The sequence below is a fragment of the Passer montanus genome, unplaced genomic scaffold (genome assembly GCF_014805655.1).
Source record: "Passer montanus isolate IOZ18808 unplaced genomic scaffold, ASM1480565v1 scaffold7, whole genome shotgun sequence".
Classification (NCBI taxonomy): Eukaryota; Metazoa; Chordata; class Aves; order Passeriformes; family Passeridae; genus Passer; species Passer montanus.
In genome coordinates this window covers 6112500-6136884 of record NW_024372147.1, presented here as the reverse complement: position 1 = coordinate 6136884, position 24385 = coordinate 6112500, and the positions used below count along the sequence as shown (strand labels likewise).

The 24385-nt window shown below is 37.5% G+C and overlaps 1 protein-coding gene across 4 annotated transcripts in view; it reads right to left on the bottom strand.

Moving 5' to 3' along the window:
- The window catches only part of TJP2 (tight junction protein 2), a 63106-nt gene that overhangs the window by 3521 nt on the left and 35200 nt on the right, over window positions 1–24385 (bottom strand). For 2 of the 4 annotated variants that reach the window (XM_039729600.1, XM_039729598.1), the window contains 19 exons: window positions 18676–18729; window positions 16548–16672; window positions 14247–14349; window positions 13212–13785; window positions 11625–11728; window positions 11329–11482; window positions 10224–10335; window positions 9974–10113; window positions 9411–9477; window positions 8108–8258; window positions 7255–7363; window positions 6432–6642; window positions 4407–4594; window positions 3257–3352; window positions 3070–3149; window positions 2405–2615; window positions 1885–1985; window positions 1301–1513; window positions 809–919 (listed from right to left, as the gene is read on the bottom strand). In XM_039729600.1, the coding sequence (XP_039585534.1) occupies window positions 809–919; window positions 1301–1513; window positions 1885–1985; window positions 2405–2615; window positions 3070–3149; window positions 3257–3352; window positions 4407–4594; window positions 6432–6642; window positions 7255–7363; window positions 8108–8258; window positions 9411–9477; window positions 9974–10113; window positions 10224–10335; window positions 11329–11482; window positions 11625–11728; window positions 13212–13785; window positions 14247–14349; window positions 16548–16672; window positions 18676–18720 (2895 nt within the window). In that variant the 5' untranslated portion in view covers window positions 18721–18729. Of the gene's footprint in view, window positions 1–808; window positions 920–1300; window positions 1514–1884; window positions 1986–2404; window positions 2616–3069; window positions 3150–3256; window positions 3353–4406; window positions 4595–6431; window positions 6643–7254; window positions 7364–8107; window positions 8259–9410; window positions 9478–9973; window positions 10114–10223; window positions 10336–11328; window positions 11483–11624; window positions 11729–13211; window positions 13786–14246; window positions 14350–16547; window positions 16673–18675; window positions 18730–21870; window positions 21980–22539; window positions 22627–24385 lie in introns of those variants that run through there. The other 2 variants (XM_039729601.1, XM_039729599.1) reach the window with 2 other exon arrangements.

The window sequence follows — 24385 nt, the reverse complement described above, 5'->3', positions numbered from 1 at the left end:
GTAATCACTTGTATTTATCTATGTATTTATTAGGGTCAATTTTCATATGATGTAACCTTTCAAAGATGTTTGAACTGCTGCAACATTTTGGGCATATGCTCATAGACCACACATCAGCCTGTAGAAGACCAGGACATTTACACTTTTTAGACATTTATTTGTCCTACTTGTTAAGGATTACCAGAACTACATGTGTTAGAGCACACCACAGAGAAAACTGATACCCCAAATAATTTTTCACTACTGCTTAACGTGAAGTGTCATGACCTAAAATTTAGAAGTGCACAGAACCCAGTGTTTTATATTCAGCTTTTGTTTTCCCTATGCACGTCCTCCTCTGCACTATCTTCATTGTCAAGGCATACTTGGGCTGTATTTTGAATATTTATGACCTATTTTTTTCCCTCTTGCATCATTCCTGACCAAACATTTAACAGAAATTTCTAGTGATGGTCAGGTGGTAGATTCTGATTTTATGCTTCACAGTAATAGCCACAAGATACGTTTTTCCTGGTGATTAGCCTACTTTTGATCTTACGCAGCTAAAAAGTGCCTCTCAGTTTGCTAGTAGATACAAAAAAGGAGTTTACTTTCTTATTCTCTACTGGAGATCACATGTATTTGAGAAAAAATGTTATCCAAGAAGTTTTCTTTTTGTTTGATCCTGCAACACTTTCAGTCATTTCTTCTGTCCATGCTTAAAATATTTTCTAGTGTCTGACCATGTCTATTGCTCTTTCCAATCTGCCACCCTGGAGAGATCTCCAGAAAGAGGATGTTTGTATTCAGATTTGTCTCTACAAATTACCTTAGGTGGTTCAGGCTTGAATGCTGGAGGTGGACTTGGTTCTCTAAGGATCTCCCTGCTACCAGCTTTTCTCAACTGAGCCCTTGGTTCTGGAGTAAACTTTTTTAAACTCTGTGAAAGAAAGAAATAAAATCACTGCAGTAGCCAGTAATTCAATCATTTTTCCTCTCTCTCAAGTTTACAATTTGGGGCACAGTAACCAGGAGTCAAAAGACTGCCAGCAACCTGACTGCAACCATTGCAAATGAAATTGAAAAGTTCAAGGTCATGAGATATCATCAAGAAATCTATAAATTTAGAATCTATAAATTTAGGCAGAAAAGCAGAGCTATTATTAATTTCCCCTTCAGTTCCCCTTAGTGTAGATCTAAAACACTATCAGAAGCAAGGTAAAGCTGCTGTATAAAAAAGTCCTCTGATTTTTTAAGCCATACATAAAGGGTTTTCAGAAAGCCCAAAGTTCAGTCTTACTTAAAAATCCAATCATCTCACCTCCTCGTGATGCACAGGTTCAGAGGATCGGCTAACAGATGAAATCCTTGGCTCCTCCAAAGGCTCATCAAGTTCATTGTCAGTGTATGCACCACCTTCTCCATCTGTATCCTCTAAGTCACTGATCAGCCGGCTGTCACAGCTCAAATAGTCAGCACCCATGGCAGTAAGGTAAGACATACGATCATCGGTGTCATCTTCCATGCCATCCATCTAGGGAAAAGTCAGTAAGAAGTAAGGAACAAAGCGTAAATAAATTAAAGTCCAGTTAAGACTAAACATCAGGCCAAACAAGCCCTTAGGAATGACTTCATAGAACTGAAAGAAACTAATGAAGAATCACAACGAAAAGTCCTGTAGAGGTTTATCCCTCATCATCATTCTCCCCTAGCCCAGCATTAGTGATGAAAGCGCCAAAGTCTTACAGAAAGAATAATAATTTTTTTTTTTGTTAAAGACATACTTCAACTGACTATTTGTCTAGCCTGCTGACCACTGGCAAATGAAATTTTGAACAATTTTTACTGGCAAGAGATACTTTGAAACATTTGTATAGCTTCAGAGAGCATGGACTGACTGCTTACCTTTCCTTCTGACACCCATACTGCTTCTCCTTGCTGTTGCTGAATTGTATCCTTCAGGCTACCATACCAGCTATCGTTGGCTGAATTCAAATTAATGGTTGCTGTAAAAATTGAAGGAAAAGGTGTATAACATGGTAAATGCAATACAATCCTTTATCCATTCTTTGCTGTTTAACACTTTTTGGTTTAAATATGTGAGAATGTTAAACAGCCACTTCATTTAGATCACTGACAGAAGCGTGGTATTCTTGCTTTATTGTTGGTCCATTTCTAAGCTTATTAAATCACTTATCTTTTAATGGCAGTACACCAGCATAAAATTTCTTTTCCATTAGAATTTGGCAGAACAAGGAACTTTAAAAGAAATCAAGGAAGGCATTACTCATGACCACACCTTCACAGTCTTTTAATTCCAGCCTGCACGAGCTAATATGCAGAGTAATAAGTAGATGTCTCAAGACTTACACAGTTCCATACAATACCCTCTTAGTCAACAGGTTAAACAAACATTCTTCCTTACCTGTAAAGAGGTGGGAGCAAGTTTTCTTCAGTTTGTTTGCTTGCTCATAAAGTTTTCTTGAGCTCTTGTTTGATGTAGGACATAGCCTTTGTCTCATGGTCTTCACACCCTGTTTACTGTCTGGGTTAAAGAAGACCACAATTGGAAACCACTGGGTGTAATTTAGCAGGTCCACTGCTTTAGGAGTGACATCCAACAAAGCATGTTTATCCTGTTAACAAGAAAGACCAGTCAATGTGGTGCATGTGGGAACAAGTGGAGGTGACTGGAACATGGGATCCTAAGAAAACCACGATACTGGTTTTGTTGTAAGCACAACTTGTGAATCACATCTTCCCACAGTTATACCATATTTAGAATGTTAAGAGCAAGAAGAGCACTGTATGACTGTAAAGCCTCTGGAAAATTCAAAAAGCATGTATCAAAACAGATTCTCCTCTGTCCAAATTTAGAATGGACTTGAGAAGGAAAATGTAGTTTCTAATACCAGGTTCGAAGTTACAAAAAATATTAAAATTGCTGTTGAACAACTTCAAAATAGCTTTATCATTAAGCTTATTACAGAAATAGATGCAGTAAAAATGTGAGCACTTGGAAAGTTCCAGGAGCAAACAAATCAAACACCATGCCTTTGAGCATAAGCAATTTTCAGAGGAATGCCCTACCTGCTCAATGATTTGCCTCACAGTGTTCAAGCGCACTACCCCAGTTGACTTCTCAGAACCTGCATCTCTGGGCTCTGTCTCTGCAAAGACAACATTTTAGCTTATCTAGAGTGGCCAGGCAGCTGTGATTATTAAGTTATCCATTCTCTCAGTTAAGGATGAAAAAGACACTAAGAGGACAACTTACTTGCTGTCTGGTACAGGTGAGGCAAATCATTTGACAACTTCTCCATAGCAACATCTGCAATAGGGCCAAATATCACCACAGGTCTCTTAAAACCAGCTGAAAGAAAAATATTTGGAGAAAAGAGAAATCTGGTAAGACTAGCTTTATATATAAAATACAAGACCTTCAGTTACCATGCAAAGGTGATAATTAAGTTGTAGTTATAAAAAAGGTATTTAAAAAAAACTATTTCTCAAAGGTTTGTGCAACAACATAACAGAGAAAACTACTTTTACCAGCTGAGAAGTAAGAGACTGTTTTCATTAACAGCTTTCTTATTCCTTCTAGTGGAATTGTATTTAGAATATTTTACATCTAAAAATGTACAGATCTTCATTTATCTTTCCATCCATCAAAACTCCAGGAACCTTGACACAGTGGGTTTTGTGTGAATAAGGACACAAATGATAAATCTACTGCAATGCAGCTTGAAGAAGCAAAGAAATGTAAAACTATGTTACTGCTCATGTTGAAGCAAGTGAAAACACACTCCTCAGAGTTAATGGGGGAATGCCATTACCCCAAGTCTTCATCCTGGCATCTGGAATCTTTTTTAAAATACTCTTTACTAGTTTGTCTTGCTCCAGAATACTGTCATGTGCTACTACCCAGAAAATCAGCTTGATCTGCTCACCACTAGTAATACAGCTAGTTTACAATCATGGAGATAGACCACATGTGCCATGACTATATTTGGACTGTTGAAAATACTTGGGTTCTATTTGCTCTGAACCTACTGTTGAAGCTATTTATGAAGATTGAGGTTGATCTCAGGCATATGGAGTGTACTTTCAGAGCTAGCCAAGAAGAATACGAGGAAACAAGTAAAGCCCTGCTGTTTCATCCATATTTAATTTTGAACCTTCAAACTGGCAGGTATATTTTGGAGGCAAGAGAGAACAACAGCCGTTTAAAGGAGTAAAGAGGTTTTCTTATAGACTAATTAGTAGCATCCAGAAATCTCCATTCTGAGAAAAATGTCATCCCTTCCTGTTGTTCTAATTTAACATAGTTAGAAGTTGTTAGAAATCACTTTCTTAGCTGACCAAACATTTGGATGCTAAAGCAGTCAGCAATAAATGGGCTGCAAGCTCAAAGCAGTCTCACCTACCTTCACGCAACTGAACGCGCTCGTAAGCTGGGAATTTCGTGCTCACAGATACAATAGCTGTCAGATCTTCACGACTCTTCCTCAGATTCTTCTTTGCTCCAGATCGCTGGCCACGTGTTCTCCAGAAATCTGCCCTATCACTTGAGCCATCTTTCTGGGCATTTTGAACACTGGCCATCTGTTCAGCTCTGACAGAGAAAGCAGGGAGTTCAGAACTAGTCAAGGAGGGCAAGGGTGCTTTCACTGAACAATGGGCTTTGAATTTGCAACAGATAATTTGCCAGATAGATAGAAAGGAGTGGAGCTAAAAGCACATAAGTTCAGGTGCCTTCACCTTGGAGCAAACACATTGTCAGAACAATGCTCCAACCTGCCACAGCTACAAGCTGCTGGGCAGGAATGAGTTCTGAGGTCTCACACTTACATGACGTCCTGAGGTCTGATCACTTACATGAGTGTAAATAAAAGAATGCAAAGAGGTGGTGAGAGAGAGCAACTCAGAACTGAAGGCCTAAGAAATTACTGTCACTGTTCTCTTCTCCATTAGGCCTCAAAAGTTAAGTCACTAGAGCAGAGAAACAAAGGCTGGTTTGGTCAGACCAATTGACAGGAGAAAATGTACCTACCAGGAAACAGACACAGGAGTCACACAAATTAAGTCACTAGAGCAGAGAAACAAAGGCTGGTTTGGTCAGACCAATTGACAGAGAGGAGAAAATGTACCTACCGGGAAACAGACACAGGAGTCACACAAGAAGAGTATTTTGTAACTTGTGTGCATCATGTAATTGTGAGCTTTTTCTTCCATCATAAAATCATAACCACACTCAAGAACTTAAAAGCTGCAGTCTAAAAATTCAGCTACAGTCTGGTTGTGGTTGTAGGTTTGGTATTTTTTGTCTGATTGATTTTAATAGTTTTAAGCACTGTGTACATCTGAACAGTTATTATAACCTTCCATGCATTTTGATTAGGAAAGCATATTTAAGCAAAATGTTGCTGTGCTTCACTCAATATTTCATACAAAAATACAGACTACAGCTACAAAAACAAACAAACAACAACAAAAAAAAAATCAATAAAAAACCACCAAACCAAAACCAAAACAAAAAACCTCTGTCTCAGAATACATTCTGAAAACACTGTCCACAAGGATAAACATAAGAACTTCAAGCACTGAATTCTTCTGAAGATTAATCATCAGAGTATTCTTGCAAAATTCAGCTACAGTCTGGTTGTGGTTGTAGGTTTGGTATTTTTTGTCTGATTGATTTTAATAGTTTTAAGCACTGTGTACATCTGAACAGTTATTATAACCTTCCATGCATTTTGATTAGGAAAGCATATTTAAGCAAAATGTTGCTGTGCTTCACTCAATATTTCATACAAAAATACAGACTACAGCTACAAAAACAAACAAACAAACAAAAAAACAATACCAAAAACAAAACAAAAAACCTCTGTCTCAGAATACATTCTGAAAACACTGTCCAAAAGGATAAACATCAGAAATTCAAGTACTGAATTCTTCTGAAGATTAATCATCAGACTATTCTTGCACAAAGAGTCATGAGCTTCCTAAGGTGAAGGGTTTTGTTTAGCTTTTTTGTTTCATCGGGGTCTTTTGTTTTGATCTGATGAGGGTGAACATACAAAGAAGGCAGCGGGTAAAAAAAGCAAAAACCCAACAAAAATAGGACCCACCACCCATTTTCTGGAAGAGGAACTGAAGCAGCTACTGCTCAAAGCTTGGTTGATTGCTGAGACCCAAGCTTTATGTCTGTGCTAAATAATGACCTGGTATGTAGGTAACACCACCCTCTCTCACTGACTCCTTGCATAATGCCATGGTTCTAAAATATGTAGTTTTTTATAGGCACAATTCTTGTAAAAATGAAGACAAAACAATTCTTTCATTCTTGTAGAAGAGAATAGAAAGGAAGAAAGGAATGACATAGGAAGCAAAAATGACTTGGTGAAGGGAAAAAAAATCTTACTTCTAACAATGGGTGGGAAGCACCTTACCTGCTCTTATTTGGAATGAGGCCCTTTTCCAGTTCATTTCCAATTCTCACAGCCAGCCAGTTTCCCAGTTTGCCATCATACAGTGTATCAACTACTCTAAAGATCTCTCCCCTGGTGAATGCTAAGCTCTGTGGTGACTCTTTTTCACATTCAAAGTGACTCCTGATGAAGAATGAATCTCCTCTGCCACAGGCCATGATGTCTCTGTAGACTAAAACAAGACCTCCATTTTAGCTTATATATTTTTACTCTTATAGCAAATATAGCTTTGAAATTCTAAGCATCTCCTCCAAAAGATGAAAAAACTCAAATCTACATTCCCCTACACACTCTTATTAGGAGTGTTCCATACTTGTATGTGCACAGCCCTTACAGCTCCAGGGCAAAAGGCAGCTATGCTACTACAGTCTTGCAGCAGGCTGTGTCTCCCAAAAGGAAAGCAAGAAGCTTTTCTTGCTCCTTAACTGCTCATGAATAAAATTGTCCATTTTCTGCTGACAGAAAATCCCTTCTGACTGCCAAAGCACAGCAGATCTTCTCCCAGCTGCTACAGACAAAAAACCAGAGGAAAAAGCAGCACCTTATCCCTTCTCAGGATTAAGAGTTGCTATTTGCTAATAAAAGACATGGAGAAGTACTCTGAAAAACACAGCACACATGCAGCACTGTATGTATGGAATACAGCTATCTTCTCAACTAGTGAAAAGGAGAGAAACTAAAATGCTATCAAAAATAAGCACAAGAGAAATTATCTGTTGTTTCACTGACAAAGCACAGCTTAAAAGATTCATAGATATACACACATTTTTTTCAAAGCACCTACCTTCATATTTGCTTTGAGCCAAAATTGTCACAGTTTCACCTTTGGGAATTTCTAGGAGATACAAAACAGCTTCTTCCCGAACAATGCCTCTGAAGTCTTGAGTGTTTACCTACATAACAAAAAAAACCCACAACAAGTGATAAATCAACAATAAAAGGAATAACCACAGATGTTTCTTTCATCTGAAAAATCTTAATATTCTCTCCCCTTATTATTTTTATATATATATCCGTATATCTCTATCTATCTATAAAATAGTAAATTATTGTCTCTTGTTAATACTTAATTCCAGATATTAACAGTAATCTTCCTGAAATAAAATGATCTGGTTGTACACTGCTAGATTGTTTCTTCAACTTTAACAGCCTCTAGAAGAGGCAAGACAAAAGAGATAGAGGGAAAATTACATTAACCTTCCATGTGAATTTTCAGAAAAAAAAAAAGAATTAAGTGATTAAGTGGCACAGATGATATAAATCAGAAACCTGAAAAATAAATCACCATGACCCAAATAAACTGGAGAAAGATGGAAGAAGAATTTTTGGCCCCTATTTTTCCTCCTCCAAGACTAGGAAGAAACATCGTACAAAAAATGTATTGTGCCATCTTGCAGCATTTTTCTTGATTAATATTTAACTACTCCTTCTACAAAATTATAAACAAACTAAAGCTTATATATACAATGGGTATATAATGCTCCTTCAAGAACTCATTTCTGTAAGATCCCTCCACCACATATACACCCTTGCAAAGCAATGCAAAGCAATAATTTGATTCCTAAGATCATAATTTCTTCCATATTTCCAGTAAGAGAAGCAAATGAAATTTGCATTTCAGGGACACATACTCATACCTTAAGAATCTGATCTCCTTCTTGCAGTCCCTCCTCATCAGCTGAGGTACCTTCTTGAATTCCAGCAATAAATATCCCTACATCATTTCCACCAGCCAGTCGCAGACCCACACTGTCCCCCTTCTTGAATCTCACCATTTTTGTATTAGGGCTACAGGATTTACAAACAGAAAAAGGAAGTAAGGCCAGATATTAAAGCAAATAACAATTTTAGGACGCCAAAAGAAAAAATTACAACCCCTTAATAACATCATATTAATAATATTCTTACCTCCTTTCTTTCACTATATAGGCTATATTTACTAAGGTAATTCAGTGAAGGCAGGAAGCAGGGAATTTGCATTTTTCAGAATGGAAAAAGAACTAGGAATAGTGACTAAATGGCATGCCATGCTCCTGCTGAGCAAGGAAAAAGGTGCCTGTTTCTGAAACCCCAAAGTAGCTCCGTACCTGCTCTATCCTCTATTATATGAACACCTGTGGTTTCTGTGAAAACACACTGAGTTATGAGTAACCAAACTCACTGGTTTTTTTCTTCTATAATTTAAAGAACTGTCATATGAATTAAACTGACACCTATTTTCTTTACTGTGTAACATGTTTGTTAGAAGTCTTCAAATTTTCTTGTAATGAGAAATATTTTCAAGTATAATCTATTGAGACATTAACAATCAGTCCCTTCACATTGCAGTGGGATAAACTACTGGACTAGGCTCAGCTTTTTTTGCTGTCAGAAAAGCTGTATGACTGAGTGACCTTCCAACTCAGAGGACACTACTTATCTGTCAGCCATTCTCAATAATACCCTAAGCCTGTATTATAAATTCCCCTTCACCAAAATAATCACTTGATTAATTTGCACATCAATGACAACATATGCAGGCTCCAACCCCAAAAGGGTTTCATTTAAAACAATACACCAAGCCATGGACATTTTCAAAACTTAAGGCTTCTCCTTACAATTCCAATACTTCTATTCCTTCAATTTCTGTATTTGGAAACTCTCAAAATCAGTTTCCTATTAATAAAAATAAAAAAACGCAAAATTCTTGCATATGTTCCCATGCAAACCCAGAAATACAGAGTGTTCTGTATCTTCCAGGTAGATTCCAGGCATATATTTCTAAAACTAAGTTGATCTCAAGTATCATCAGTTAGAAGCCATGTCACCTCTTCTTGGCACTAAGCTATAAAGGGAGTATCACCAAATGGGAGAAAGAACAGAAATCCATGCAGCCAAGAATCACGCACTGGTCACTGGAAGAATATGGAGTGCAAAAGAACTCAGCAAGTACCACCTTACCCATATATTGCTTCATCTTCTGGGCTGGGTTTAAGAATTGTTCGTGTAACTGCTTTTGGCTGAGCCACTAAAAGTAAAAAAAGACAAAATAAGTTACTGAGATATTGAAAAAGTTGTAAATGGCAGGAATTTTTATCTATTAGATAGCAATCAAACCCTCCATGACAAAGATTTATACAGATTTTAAAATCAAGCATGTCTGACTAAAATTAATTTATTTCTATTTTTTTAATTCTTGAAAAAGAAAAAAAAAAGTTCAAGGAAGGGATACACAACTCTTTAAAGCAAGCTAGATCAGACTTCATTTGTCTACTTAGGGCCACAGTCTAACAGTAGACGTTCTAAGAGTGTATTTGCTTTTTTCAGGTGGTAGGTCTAATAAGCAACCGCTGTCAAAAATATCAGGTGTTTCTTGCCTGCACCACAAAGCAAAGACAAACCTCCTCTCTGTGTGTCAGGGTGGGGCTGACATGAAGAGCATACCAGCTTTGTCAACATAGTTGAGGGAATGGACATTCTATGGCTAGGGGGAAAAAAAGCAACCAAAACCTTCAGGCTCTGACCTGCTGGGTCATCTTGGTACTTCAGTTCCTTGTTTGAGTCTACAGCCGTAGCAGCAGGAGCAGCAATGTCACCAGTTGATTTGAATGGAGTAGGCATTGCTCCCATTCTGGACATCCTACTGGAGGGATCCTCTTTTGCACTAAAAGAAAGAAATAGGGAAAAAAGTGTAATGAAATCAGATAAGAATGCATATATTTGAGTAACTTCTTTGATAAGCATTAGAAAAATTAACTAGAGAACATTTCTTACTTTGGTTTCTCTTTCAGTTTTTCATTGGATGAATGTGGTGAATCTAGATCAGAATGATGTGATCTGTCATCTTGAGGGGAGAATGATCTGTTTGACTCTATTTCAGAAATATCTGTAAAGAGAGTGGCAAGACATGAAGACATGCAGGATTTGCTTAAGTTATCTGCTCACCTGATCAGCATTTGCATTTATGAAGTTTTCAGATATAGGATACACTGAATATTTCAGCCCACTCTCATCTCAAGTTGGATTTGACAGATTCAAAAAGTGCCTTTTAGTGCTTCCACTCCTCCATCCTCCCAAAATATTACAGGAAAGTTTCACACAACTTGTAACAAACACACATCACACAACTACTTTGAGCATACTACACATGCATTAGCTAGTGCTAGCAGGCTTTGATTTGAAGTGTCATGGAGGTTTCCAAACCGAAGACCACCTTCACATCAGCAGTCCCCACATCATTGCCCTTTAGCAGCAAAGGAAGTAAGAGTGGCTCTCAGATTTGAACTGCACCTCAGACTTCACAGTAAAATCTACAGGAAGTTCCACCCCATATTCTGACACCACGAAAGCAAGTATCTTGTTCCATATAATATAACATCCCAAACACTCTGAGCTCTTCCCAAAGCAAGATCAGGCTGAGAGCAAGATCAGCTCACACACTTACATAGAACAGGTGCTGGGAATAGAAATTAGTTAGCCAGGGTCACTTAATTTCCTCTTGTCCACACATTTCTTCCCTCCATTTGAATGCTGCCATGAATTTTAATGTCCTCGGAAGGAGAGACCAGTCCAAAGCAGTTGTTTTAAAAATGTTTATTAATGCACCTGATTTGCTTGCTCCAAGAAATAAGACTGATTTTGCCAGACCAACATTGATCCTTTTATCTCTGCCCCTTCCTAAAATGTAACCATATGGTTACTACAAAATTATTTTCACCTAAAGGATGGGACTTGTTGCTTAACTGAGTATTACTTAGGTTTGTTTGTGTTTCATTGTTTTTCTTAAAGAACCTAATACCACTCTACCCCAGCAAAACAACATAAGCTCCATTTTGTCCTTGCACAGGGTCCAAAAGTCTGGATCCACATTAAACCTCACCATCCATTTCTGAGTCACTGTCGTTCAATGAAGGAATGTTGAGCAGCGTCTGCTTTCGGTCCCTGAGAACAACCAGCTGGAGTTTCCCACGGGATTTCTCAATCAATTTTCGGGCATCAGCTAAAGACATGTTCTCTGTCACTGTACCATTGATCTGGATGCAAAAAGACAGCAATGACAAACAAGTCCACATTGTGCTCAACTTTAATAATGAACTTGCCTACAACACGACTTAGTTCAGAATAACCACTATAACCAGTGCCTGCCAAACTGCTATCAGTAAAACCAGAACAGACCTTGAGAATGATATCTCCTTCATGAAGGTTGCCATCTTTGGTTGCTAGGCCAGTACGGGTCATTTCTTTTATGAAGATCTGACTTCCAAGACGGAGTCCATACTCTGGAACCAAGAAGATAATCCACTGTAGCTTAAAAGATGAGCAATGATGCATTTTTTTAAAAAACTACACAGTGTTCATGCATCAAACACCATTATACCACGAGAAGAAAAAAAAAAGGAAAAAAAAGAAAAAAAAAGTTGTGTCCAATGCCTGTGCTACCATTACAATATAAACAAGCAATATCCCAAATCCAGTTACAGTTGGATGACTGGTCTGCACCTTCAGCAGCAAAACTTGAGGTTTTTTTGCAAAAATGCCCTTGTTCTGGAGCTGCTTATTAATCAGCTTCCCTCTGATTCCTATTTTGTATGGCATAGATGGGAAAAGGGTCAAAAAACACTAACAGAAGTATTTCTTTTCATCAGCTGCTGCATGCTGACCCTGAAGGAAATGCCTTGGTAGTTTCAAGCAAAGGAATTTTTTTTTTTATTTTCTTGCCTCCTCCTTTCCCTGTGATCTAAGTTACTTGGGTCAGTATATTTGAAACTTGAAAAGAAAGGCAACATCCCTAAAAAACACACATCCTAGAACAAAAAGAATGTTGTCCTGCTTTAAAATATCACCACATTTCAGCAAGTCTGCAAAGTATCTGTATGAATGGTAGAGATTATTACAGTATAGCTAAACATAAAAGATAACAAATGCAGCTTGTATTTCTCCTTATTTGTATACATATCTGCATTATCTTTACAGGTGGAAACATTACATGTAGAGGAAGTAGAGGAAGGAGAAAAAAGGACTGTTGCCAGAGCCAATAAAAAAGCGAGATTAGCTCCTGCATACAAATTTTAATTAGCAAAAAATCGGCAAAATTAAAACAGGGCAGATTAGGAAAAAAACCAACAATCACCTCCAACACCTCCAGAAATAAACCACCACTTTTTCCCCCAGAAAAAACCCCAAACAGAAAATTATGTACAACCTAATCTCAGATACACTTTCCAGCACAAGTCTTTATTTCACAGTCAAAAAAAGGTCAAGCTTTTGGCTTTCATTTACACACTTCAATATTCAGCAAAGAAAGGCTGAAATATTGGTATTTCAATATTTCAACTGCTGCTATTTCAGTATTCTTTAATGACCAGAACCAAACCATATTACTAAAGGCAGAGTCTACTCTTTAGCCTTTCTAGATAATCCCATTTGTAAATGTGGCAAATGTAATCTGAATTGTAAACAGATCCATGTTTTCCCTCAGAATCAGGAGAAAAGGGCAGAGAAAATGGAAAACCATGGACACAATAGTTTGAAAAGACTGAAATTATGTGGGTGAACAAATCTTTGTTCAAAGGTAAAGTTCAAGGTTCTGGGCAAAAACCATCCCAAATCAGCCAAAAAGAATGTAAGAACAACTTCAACCGTCAGTTTAAAAAGTCAACACTTAACCTGCAAAAGTAGAAAGTAATTCAGTTCTTCTCTTTTCCCCCACCAACACCCATGCTGCACTGGAAATTGACTCCTCTCCTCCCCTGTTATACCCACCTTCATTATGTCTGCCTTTTGTCAAGAGAACACTGATGGGTGCATTTGGATCTTGCGGTCCTAGGTACTCATACTGGCGGTGTATTTCAGGTGAAGGACTGCGGGAACGAAGCCTGTCCCGACTACGACTCCTCATTTCCCTCCCATATCTAGGATCAGATAAAGATCCATGACTGTAACTGGGTGGGCTGTAGTCTCCTCTGTAGTGCCGTTCATAGCCAGCATCCCTGTCGATGCTCCTTCCCCTACTCCGATCCCTTCTATAGTCTCGATCCAAGCTCCTGTCAACGCTCCTACCACGACTTCGATCGCGGCTATAGCTGCATTCCCTGTCACGGTCTCTGCTCCGGTTGCGCCCTCGGTCATGCTCATCTCTATAGCTCTGATCCAGGTTGTTTCCCCAGCTTTGGCTGCGCCCTCCACTGTGCCAGCTTCTCTCACTATAGCCACTTCGAGCACTTTTGCCATCAAATTCTGCATGGTCATCCATTACATCTAAAGCTCTGTCCTCATAGTCAAGGGAGGGGCTTCTCTGCAGCGCAGCAGCCTGCACTTTCCTTGGTCTTTTCACTACCTGTTCAGTACAATAGAAAACAAACAAACTCCTATCAAAGATCAGAATGTAAAATTGAACAGATGAACATTCTTCATGTTTCAAATATGTGCTGGGGAAAAAAAGAAGGAAGAACAATATTCTGTTTCTTATTGGACAAGATCTGTGTATGCACAACATAATTTGCCACGCAACTTCTATTTGTCCCACTTGTTCTTCAGTAAAATAGACATTATAAAATAAACATTTTATTCTCAGTTTTTCAACAAGATAACTTTGTGATACTGTTGATTAATTTCCATTTGTTTCACCTGCAGAAACTATATTTTTATTTATTTTGTACTTCACATATGGCAAAGGACTGCTTTGCTTTATGCCTTTAAATACTCTTTATAGAGTTTTCTCTTTTCTTTATAGAAGAAAACCAAGATCCTGACTGGTTACATACCAATGCACACTGAATACATTTGGAATTTACTTACAATGGTGGCCACTTTTCCACTTTTCCTAAGCTGCTGAACTGCAAAAGAATGTAGAACATTTTCCATTGGGGTCCCATTAACTATGACCACTCGGTCATTTTCTCTGGAAACAGGAAGGGAGATAAAAAAGGAAAGAGAAGATTTAAGAAAAGTCTTCATGAAAACAGCAGAACAAAATTTCTTCTTTTGTTCCTTTTTTTTTTTTCTAAACAGAGGAAAACTACGGGTTTAATTCAGTTGAACAAGGAGTTTTGCTTTAAAACTGTGTTTGCTATATTAATTCTGCAATATCTGAATACCAGAAGCAGCGTTCAGTACATGTAAAAACCAGACATTGAGCAGCACTGTCTTTGTGTATATACCGTGTTCTGCTTAAGTACCTTGCCATAATGTTTTTTAAAGAACATTTGTGATGAGTATTGAAACTTTTTAATTTTGGTCTTTCAGGACTCCGAGTTTTTTACACCTAGTGCTAGACTTCTTTCACATAAGAATTTCATTAAAGCTTCAAATTGCTGCAGCCATACCCGTATTTAGGCAAATATTGACAAGTACAACTGCAGTATATTTTTCTTAAAGTCTGGTGTTCAAGTCACATTTACTCTGTAGAAAGGTGACAGGGTGGAAAAAAACCCCAACAAAACAATAATACACAAGTCCTCCTTGCCCTAAAACATAGGCCAACTGAGAATGTTAACTTTTCTGTTCAGACCTCCTGCATATCAAATAGACCACTAACACCTAACCCCCTTTGAAACAGCCCCATAACACTGATTAATTAAACCCCGTAAGTTTCATAAAGGCATTTCAATGCTAAAAATGAAGATTAAAAAAAAATTAATTACTACTTCTCATACTCCTTATATTAGTTTACTCTGGTGACTACCCAGTTACAGTCAGAGCATTAGCTCAACAAATTACTGCTTACTTTGCCATTTCTGCTAGATAAAAGAAATCTTTGGTACCAACTATTTTATTATCATTATAATCAAATTACATCACAACCTTCTGCTCCAATAAGAAGATTATATACTCTAAGCCTCCATTCGTAAGGCAGTCTAACTCCTAAATGATTTTTGTGCTCTTTTTGTGCCCTTCCATTTCCTTTTAGTGGATGAGTATGCCAAAACAGCACAGCGTATTTCAGTATCAATTTCATCCAGGTTTATGAAGGAATTAAAGTAGCTCTCTGGACAGTTCATACATCCAAAGCTAATATTGAACTTAATGTTGCAATATTATGCCAATAGGTCCATCTACATGTGCTCATTTTACGCTACAAAGGATGACAGGATGGTTTTACCCATCCACTCTGAAGGTTAGACTTATATTACCTGATTTGGAGGAAAAGCTTTGCCTTCATTTCTCTTGAGAATGTGTTTTGTCTGAAAGTGCCCAAATATCTTGCTATTCTCTTGCCATCATCAATTTACCTATGACCGTTCATAATTTCTGGATATGATTTCATTCCCAAACCACACGTGATTGCGGAACAGGATGAATGACAGTAGTGGTGTGCAGGGGTCACTGGTATAAAATGTAGGATTTGTGCACTTCTGTTAAAAATTATTTGTTACATGCTTTATAATTATCCTTTTATTTAGTTACTCAACAACTCCCATGTAATTTTCTGACCAAAAAGAAATGCATGGCAAAAGGGACAGAATCTACTCTCTTGTTTTATTATTGCTGCACAATTATTTGGTATTCTTCCAAACCGTCTAGTACTCATCAGGTATTTCAGATCAAAGGGTGAAAAACTGATGTAGGACAGAAACTCTCAGCCTACAGATTAATTGTCTGTACATGACAGATGCTGCCTTATCAAGGGTGAAGTTATCAGAAAGACAACAGAAACTCTTTAATTCCATAATTTTTTCTTTCAGATATAAATAAACATTTAGCAAACCTTATTTGGCCTGACTTAAGTCATTCTTGGAAACTAATGATTGATAACGGAACATGTTTACTGGAGGAGGAACAAGGAGGTTTTTTAAAGATACTAAGTTTTTCTACTGTTTCTTTAAATGAAATTAAATCTTGAAAGAAAAATACATAACTGTTAAAGACTTTGCAACACCACCACTAAAATGTAGTGTCTTTACCAAACAGCAACACCTCTATGAAGGGTTTACTTGCTATGTTGTTTTGGGGTTTTTTTTAAAAGACATCTAGATATTCAAGAGGGCACCAAGTGTTGAGGTGATTAAATCACCAGGATTTAAACCATGTCTGTCCAAAGGTTTTATGTATTCTACTGCTATGCCCCTCAAAATGTCAAACAAAGAAAAAAGTGCTTACTGAAGTAATCCATCTGCTGGACCACCTGGGAGAACATCGGATATTACTATTGATGTTTCACCATTTTCAAAATGAGGGTTATCTCTGCCGCCAGAAACTGCAATCCCAAATCCTCGTTTTGAATCCTTTACAATAAAACCAAATACAACAAAACTTGAATACATCAACAGGAATTTTGACAAGGAGAAGTAAGAGGAACATGAATGTTCTTGTGATAGCACTCTTAAGTAGATATTAAAATATGATAGCTGCATGTATAGGGCTGCAGAAACACACAGTACCTCTAGATTTAAGAAAGATTAGGTTTACACATCTATGTATCAAGATGACAAGTTCCTGTCTTCGAAAACCTCTACAGCCTTATGACTCTTAGTAACTAAGTAAACAACTCACTAAATATTCAAGCATTTTGCTTCACCATCCCATGGGTTATTTATACCAAATTCATTGTTAGGTAGATCTATTTAGTTAGTGATGCCTGGGAAAGTAGAACAGGTTTCCCAGGATCTCATCTTCCTTATGATTACTAAGTAGTTCCTCAATCAAAAAAACAAGATCATGGTTGATTACAAAGAGCAAATAATGGACTTGTGCATTTTCTATATAATCATCCTCTGTCACAATCAACTATTTAAAATATGTAAATTATGTCAAACCTGTCATAGAAATAACAGATCCATAGCAGTCTTAAGACAGGATTCATAAAACCAAAGAAATGCTTCACAGAATGCCAAGGAAACATGTCAATAGCACCAAACCTGAGAACTGTTAGCATAACTGAACTGCTGACAGCAAGGTGAGCACAAAACCACTCAAGTTTCATTTTATCAGCTATTTAACATACACATCTTATCACTAAAAATTACAAATTATGCTATTTGAACAAAATGTTTTAACATAGTGGCAAAGCAATACACCAAATTAAAGTCACACTTCCCCCCAGCATCCAATCAACATGCGTAGTTTATCATATAACAACTCGTGTTCCACTAATGCTGATAGTAAGTGATTATTTCTTTGAGGAGGAAAAAAAGCAATGTGCTTTTCTTTTAATATAGCACTTCACTTGCTACAGCTTAGTTTTACAGGAAGCAGTTTGATGTTTTACATCAAAACAACAGATTCAAAGTAATGGTAAAATTAATGGCAGTGGCTGATACAGCAAGTTCAGTAGCTCTTCACCATCTAAGCAGCCTAAGTCTGCCTCTGTGGTAAAGAAGTAATGCTAATTTACACAATATCAGAGATCTGAAATGCTAGAAATTACAGGAACTAAGACCATCTTCTGCAATATTTTTCCTGTCTACCTCTGTAACCTAAAAACCAACCTCTTTTCAACCATACTTTCTTACATGAAACAAGCTATGTAGAAAAGATCACTATTTCACCTTGGGTCATCAAGTCCAGTTCATTGCAGAAGATGTGAAAAATCTTGAGCAGCTCAGTGCAGGCTGCACACTGAACACAGATCATCAGAACAGCTGCGAAGAGCACCACCACTGAAGCCAAAGTGCATACCTGGTACTGTGGTGTGGCAGCCTAGCTATTAAACGAGACAGGCACAAGTGCTCTATTTTGTTTAATTCAAAAGGACTCCACTTGATGAGACACTTCCTCTTTTCTTAAAAAAACCCAACTTTTCAAGTGACATCTATAGTCTACCTTTTTATAAGTTTTAATGACAGTGTTCTTCTACCGGATTCTACACTACTATATATTAAAGTATCTTACAAAAATAAAATCAGTGGAATCCTGATCATTGATTATTACAAAGCCTGGACATCAACCACAACCTGCTTGATAGAACCATCTGCTTTACTTTTAAGGCTCTCCAATAATTAATTTAGCTATGTGGCTGACATGTGGTATATCACACTGACACTAGAAAGACCAAAGAACAGCAAATACGGCACTTAAAATTGTTAATTGAATTTACTCATAAAATTAAAGAGTTGCGCTATTGTATGAGTAGCAACTAAGCTTTAAAATAAAAACCATATCTGATTTGGACAATGAGTTAATCATGTTACAGACTCAGACATGCTAATGACATCTATTGCAAAACATATCCAGAGTAAACCAGTGCTTGAATATTTGAAAACTAAAAATATAACAGGCACTCACTCACCTTTTGTAAGGTCACTGTGTACTGTTCCCATATCAGCTCTTCCATGCCTGGGGCCTGTTGCACACAGAAACCAATTAGTAAAACACATAGCACATAACTATTTAAATTAAAATGTGAACTACCCAACAGGTTTAAAAATAATTTGCATATTCTAATATTTTGGGAGAATTAGTATGAAATTAATGTATTTTAAATAATGACAATTTTTCTTTAAAAAGGAAAAAAATATTAATAGGTCTAGAGTGGTAGAATCCCTTCATGTTTCACTGATTTAGCAACTCATTCCAATTTTTTGGAAAATCCTTATTCAGCAAAAGCATTTAATTCAGATCAACTAGCATTCTATAGCTCTGATTCAATAACATATAAAATACTTATGGAAGACCTTTCTGTCCCAGTATGCAGCAAGATTAGCAGTTGAAACTGAGGTTTTCAAAATGAACTAGACTTCAGATCTCTTGCATCTTGTTCAGGTGGATTTAACAAATATTTTGTCCATTATGAATTACATATCTAAATATTTAGGTTCCCATCAAGAAATTAAATTTTACAGGAAAAGACAATATATCACTATATCTTACAGGTATAACCATTTCTGTAACACTGCTCAGATACCTTTTCTTACCACATTTCCAGTTAAAACCGATCACTTATATCTTACATGATAAAACCTGAAATCTTTCCAACATCACAGCTTAAAATATAATACAGAATAATCACCCAGCTGTGATGCATCTATAGTACACAGCCAGCCCCTTCAGTGTCTGCCCTGTAAAACTAGGAGAAAAATGAGCTACTGCACTGCAGAAAAATGACGCTGAAAACACTTTGAAATGGAAAGCATCCATTCCAGAAGAAAAATCCAGGCATTGCACAAGTATGTGCATGCACATACTCAAGCCACATGTTTTGTTTTTACTGAAAGTGGTCTTCTTTCATCTCAGAAGACTGAATCTCAGACAGAAGCTCAGTTCAGACTTAATGGTATTTTTAAAAGCATCACAGGGAGTAGTGGCAGCTAAACTCCAAAACATCAGACAGAGAAGTGACACAAGAAGGGTGTGCCTGTACTTTAAGGCATCCCTTGCATTTTCAGAGTAAGACTTCCAACAGCACACAACTGTTCAGCAAGATATGGATGTTATTTCTTATGTGCAAAAAACCCCTTGTTGCATCGTTCCAGTTGATTCTGTGCATCACAAAGAGAAAACTAGATTTACATTTTACATTGCACATTCACTGTATTGAAAAACGAAAGTAAGTCCTGCTCAGAGATCCTGAAGGAATATGCAAAACATTCAGCATTTTTACCAGGAATTTTACAACACTGAACAGTGTTAAATTTCCACTGTTCTGCCAGAAAATGAACAATGATTTCCAGTTTCCAGAACCTCTGGTGTCTAATTAAAAAGAAAATTAGAAATAGATCTAGGAGGTGATGGCTTATATTAAAAGTATTACATGTAAGTAATTGTTTCTAAATTTTGACTTGTCTAGGTCAGACAAGAATGTGTTCATAACTATTAGCATTAAAACGTAGGTTTCTTGGGGTCAGTGTTGAATGTGCTGAATCGCATAGTAAAATTATTTTATCTGGTATTGCTGTTTAACCTGCTAACAGGTCAAAGCTTTCAGCTATCTGAAATTGAACTCACTCGATATATTCCCTTACACAGAGAATCCTTGCCACAAGTGAAAAATTCCTCCTTAACTAAGCTCTTCTTTTGAACTGCTGTGATGCTGCCGTAAATGGAAGTGACTAGGCTTGCTTATCTGGCATGTAGGGAACAGTTTACCTACTACTGACCCTTCCAACCATCCTGCTTTTCTATGTATTTTTAAGCACTGCAAAAAATAAGTCTGTGCTGAAGAGGGGTCTCAGTGTCATTTAAATTCCATCTGACTTCACTGAATAAACTTTTAGAAATGAAAGTCAGTACCAAATGACGGGTAAAATCTGAAGGACAAGCAGATAGGCTCAAATCTTGTAGAAGCACAGAAGACAGAAAATCTTTTCTGTCTTCTGCTCAGTAAAAAAGCCTCAACAACTTACACATGTAACACAAACATCATTTAAATTCAGTTTGCACTGTATGCAGCTCCTACCAACACTACCTCTTCGCCAAGAATACTGAGGCCAGCTCTGGGCAGGTGCAAGAGTGAAGCAGGCAGAACACACTCATGGGGAGCTTACTACCCATGGGGACAGAGACAGGCCTGAGAAATGACTGCTTATTCAGTACAACACTGCAGGAAAAGGACTGAGGAAAGCACTATGAAGGTATCAGGGATGAATGTAAGGATATGAAATAGGAAACTTACGGGAATTTCCTTCCAGAAAACTAGGCCTTCCATGAGCAGTGGCATAAGTATAACCTTGTGCATAAGTGGAGAGATGTATTGGGTAGTAAACCAAAGCATCATAAGCCTACACAGTTAAGTTTACTTTACTCTGATAAAAAAGTTTTATTGCATCTGGTCAAAAAAAAAAAGGAGTAAGAATGAAAGAGACTAAAATTAAGGTCTTGCAAGATGCCAAGCCCATTCTATTATCTCATTTGTGCCTAGAAAAAGATCCTTATAGTATCAGTGACTGTTTCAGGCACATTCTATGAACATCTTTGGGGTTTATTTGTACCTTGAAACTGTTACTGAAAATTCAACAAAAGATAATTAAGCAATTCACTTTTAAATTCTCAAGTATTTGTTAAAGTAATCTATTTTTTGAAACTGCTCCTTGGGAAACTGTCTCCCATTTGCTGCACTCCGCATCAGAGAAGGAAAGCACACTATGTACTTGCAAAGGTGATTTTGTACAATGTGATTACCAAGACAACAGGACTAGTTCTGCTGTACTGATAAAGCAACGCAGGCTCTGCAACACAGTTCAAAGAACTGAATGGTCACCTTGGAAGCCCGTAAGGCAAAAACAATCTCTAAACAATAATGTCTTTAACATTATAAAACGTACTGCTGCTTGCCATTGTCACGCTGCTAACCCATACCATCAGAATAGTGAAGAAGACAAGATTGAGAGGGAGGGAGAGACTACAAATGTTAAAAATCGTCAGTTGGGGACTTGATCAAAACTAGTATCTGTCTCCACCCCAATTGCGAAATTCCTGTACTCCACATTTAGTGATGTGACTCTCCTCTGAATGCATCAAGTGATGAGTTATGAAAAGCCTTCATCACCTTGCCAATTTCTTCATACTTCATCTGTAAGGAAACACAAAGGGATCCTGAGCAGCTTGTGCATTCCTTACAGGATCGCAGTTTCACTGCAAGATTGCACAGCAAAACACTGGAGAGAGAAAGGCAGGCAAAATGGTTAAGAACCCCACCTCTAGTTGCTAACAGTAACTGTTTTACCACCCAGGTTTCACACAGACAACAGGCTACCTGCAGTAAATGCAAATTATTGTAATTAGCTATTAGGGACTATAGTCAGTCCATTTCTAATTAGAACACTGTAGTCAGGATTTGCTTAAAGCTGTCTAATGCTCATATACTAAAGTGACAGGTGCTTTCTAAATACTCTGTTTATATATATATACTCTAAATAGACTGTTTAGCAGAATCTTTGGCAGGAAACTAGTCAAACTGCTAAAATCGCCAGTATGCAACAAACAGGCAGCTGTTGCAGCTCTAACTGACAGTCATCAAGAGATTTACACAATTACTTGCTACTGAGAGATCACCGAATCACCGAAGACAACTTCATTCATGCAGAAAGAAGAATAAAACCAGAAGACCTGCCACAACAATCATCTGGCTATAAAAGTGAGTTGGAGAGGGGAGGGATATATGAAGGGAGGAGGGGAAGAAAAGACGTGGAGCAAGATGCAACAAAAAGCAACTCACGTGCCCTTTCAAAATCCCCAACTTTTTGACTGCATGTGACCACATTCTCTGCAGAGCTTGAGCTGTCTTCATTGTTGCAGGATATAATCTGTGACGGAGCGCCGTACATCCCGTCTTTTCATCTGTTTCCACCACTCAACACGGTTATGTAATTCTAATACAATAGTGGCCTACATACTCGAACAAATCCTGCCATCAGTTTCACTCAGAAACACATCAAAACCACAGCAAGGAAATGTACTGGGAATTTAACTAACTCCCAGTTTCAGAGATCCCAGGAAAATGCAGTTCTGTAATCTTATGTTTGTTTGTTTGTTTTTAAAAGAAGTGTTGAAAACAGATCACTATGCAGCACTTTATTCTTCTTCCAAGCACATAGGGGCTCACCCCCCTAGGAACCTAATTTAAACTTACAAGAAAAGAGGCTTAAGAAGCACAGTGCAGACAATCTGAAAATTCATATACTGACTATAATATATTATAGAACTGTGTGGGCTTGGCTCCAGCAAGAAAAAGGAGAAATAAATACAAAATTATACTCACTGCAAATAACAGTATTTGCCATCAAACATTTAGTAAAGTCTCATTTGTAAGAACGATAAGCTAATTTGTACAGCCAAACAGATAGGTCACTTTATTGGAAAATAGGTCAAGCTATCACTCCCATTTTTGCTGCATGAATGCTGTGAAATTTAAGCCTCAAGTGAACTTTTCCCCTAGACTTTATGTGAGTTTTACAGGCAGTGAACAGACAGGAAGATATACCAAGTTTTGTATGCAATGCTAACCAAAATCTCCATACATAGATTTCATTTTTCACTAGTAGAGCTATTTTAATAGTAATACTGCTAAAGAGTATTAAGATAGCAGTGGAAAATGTGAAGGGTTGTGTTGTTCATTTTTCGGTGGAGTATTTTTTGTTTGGTTTGGTTTTGGGGGTTTTTTTGTGTGGGGTGTTTTGTTTTGGTTTTTGTTTTTTTTTTTTTTTTGAGGGGGATGCAGTTAGGGAGAATAGTGGGTAGGAGTGCCACAGTGGGACAAAGCATGTGTTCCAGTTTTTCCATTCAAAATGAAGACTAAATTCAGCATTCTGTATTTTGATTGTGACCCCACCTCTGCACCAGCCAGCTGAACTAGGATGAACAGAGGCTTGCACCTTCATCACTGAGCTGCCAAGAGTGAGCACCAAGGGGATCCCGGAGAAGCACACTGACACCAGCCCCCAACATCAGGCTACCCACTCGGATGTGAGTAAGACTTTTATTACAGTTTGGTCAACATAGTTTAGGATCTCCATCAACATTTCTAAAGAGCACATTCCTCTCAACAGACTCACATTCACAGCTTCCAAAACTGGCATTTATTTATTTATTTTTATCAAAAGGGCAGGAAAAAGAAACAAAAGTAAGTATGTATTTGAGACTTCTCTAGCCTTGTTTTCTTAGCTTTTCTGTTTTCCTCCCCCTTGCCCTGAAAAAGCTTCAGAAGCACTCTGAATAGAGAAGAAAAGACCATGATGATGTAAGAGAGTAACAACTGTGAAACATTATCCATGACCTACAGCAGTTATAACAGCAAGGACTCTTTGTTGGTTTTAGACTATCCTTTTTCTCTAAAGGAATATACCGAGAAAAATGAATGGATTGCCTCTGCCAAAATTCACATTTTTTCTGAAAAGCAATTTTAAAAAATAATGAGGTAATCTAGGGACGTTGCTGCAAGTGAAGAGACCAGAGAGCTAACAGAAAGACGCAGGTGTTTGCATTTGGATGTTTCATTTTGAAGGAAAACAGTATCTCCAGAATACTTACATCTTGACACAGCTTGATATACCTCAATTCAATTC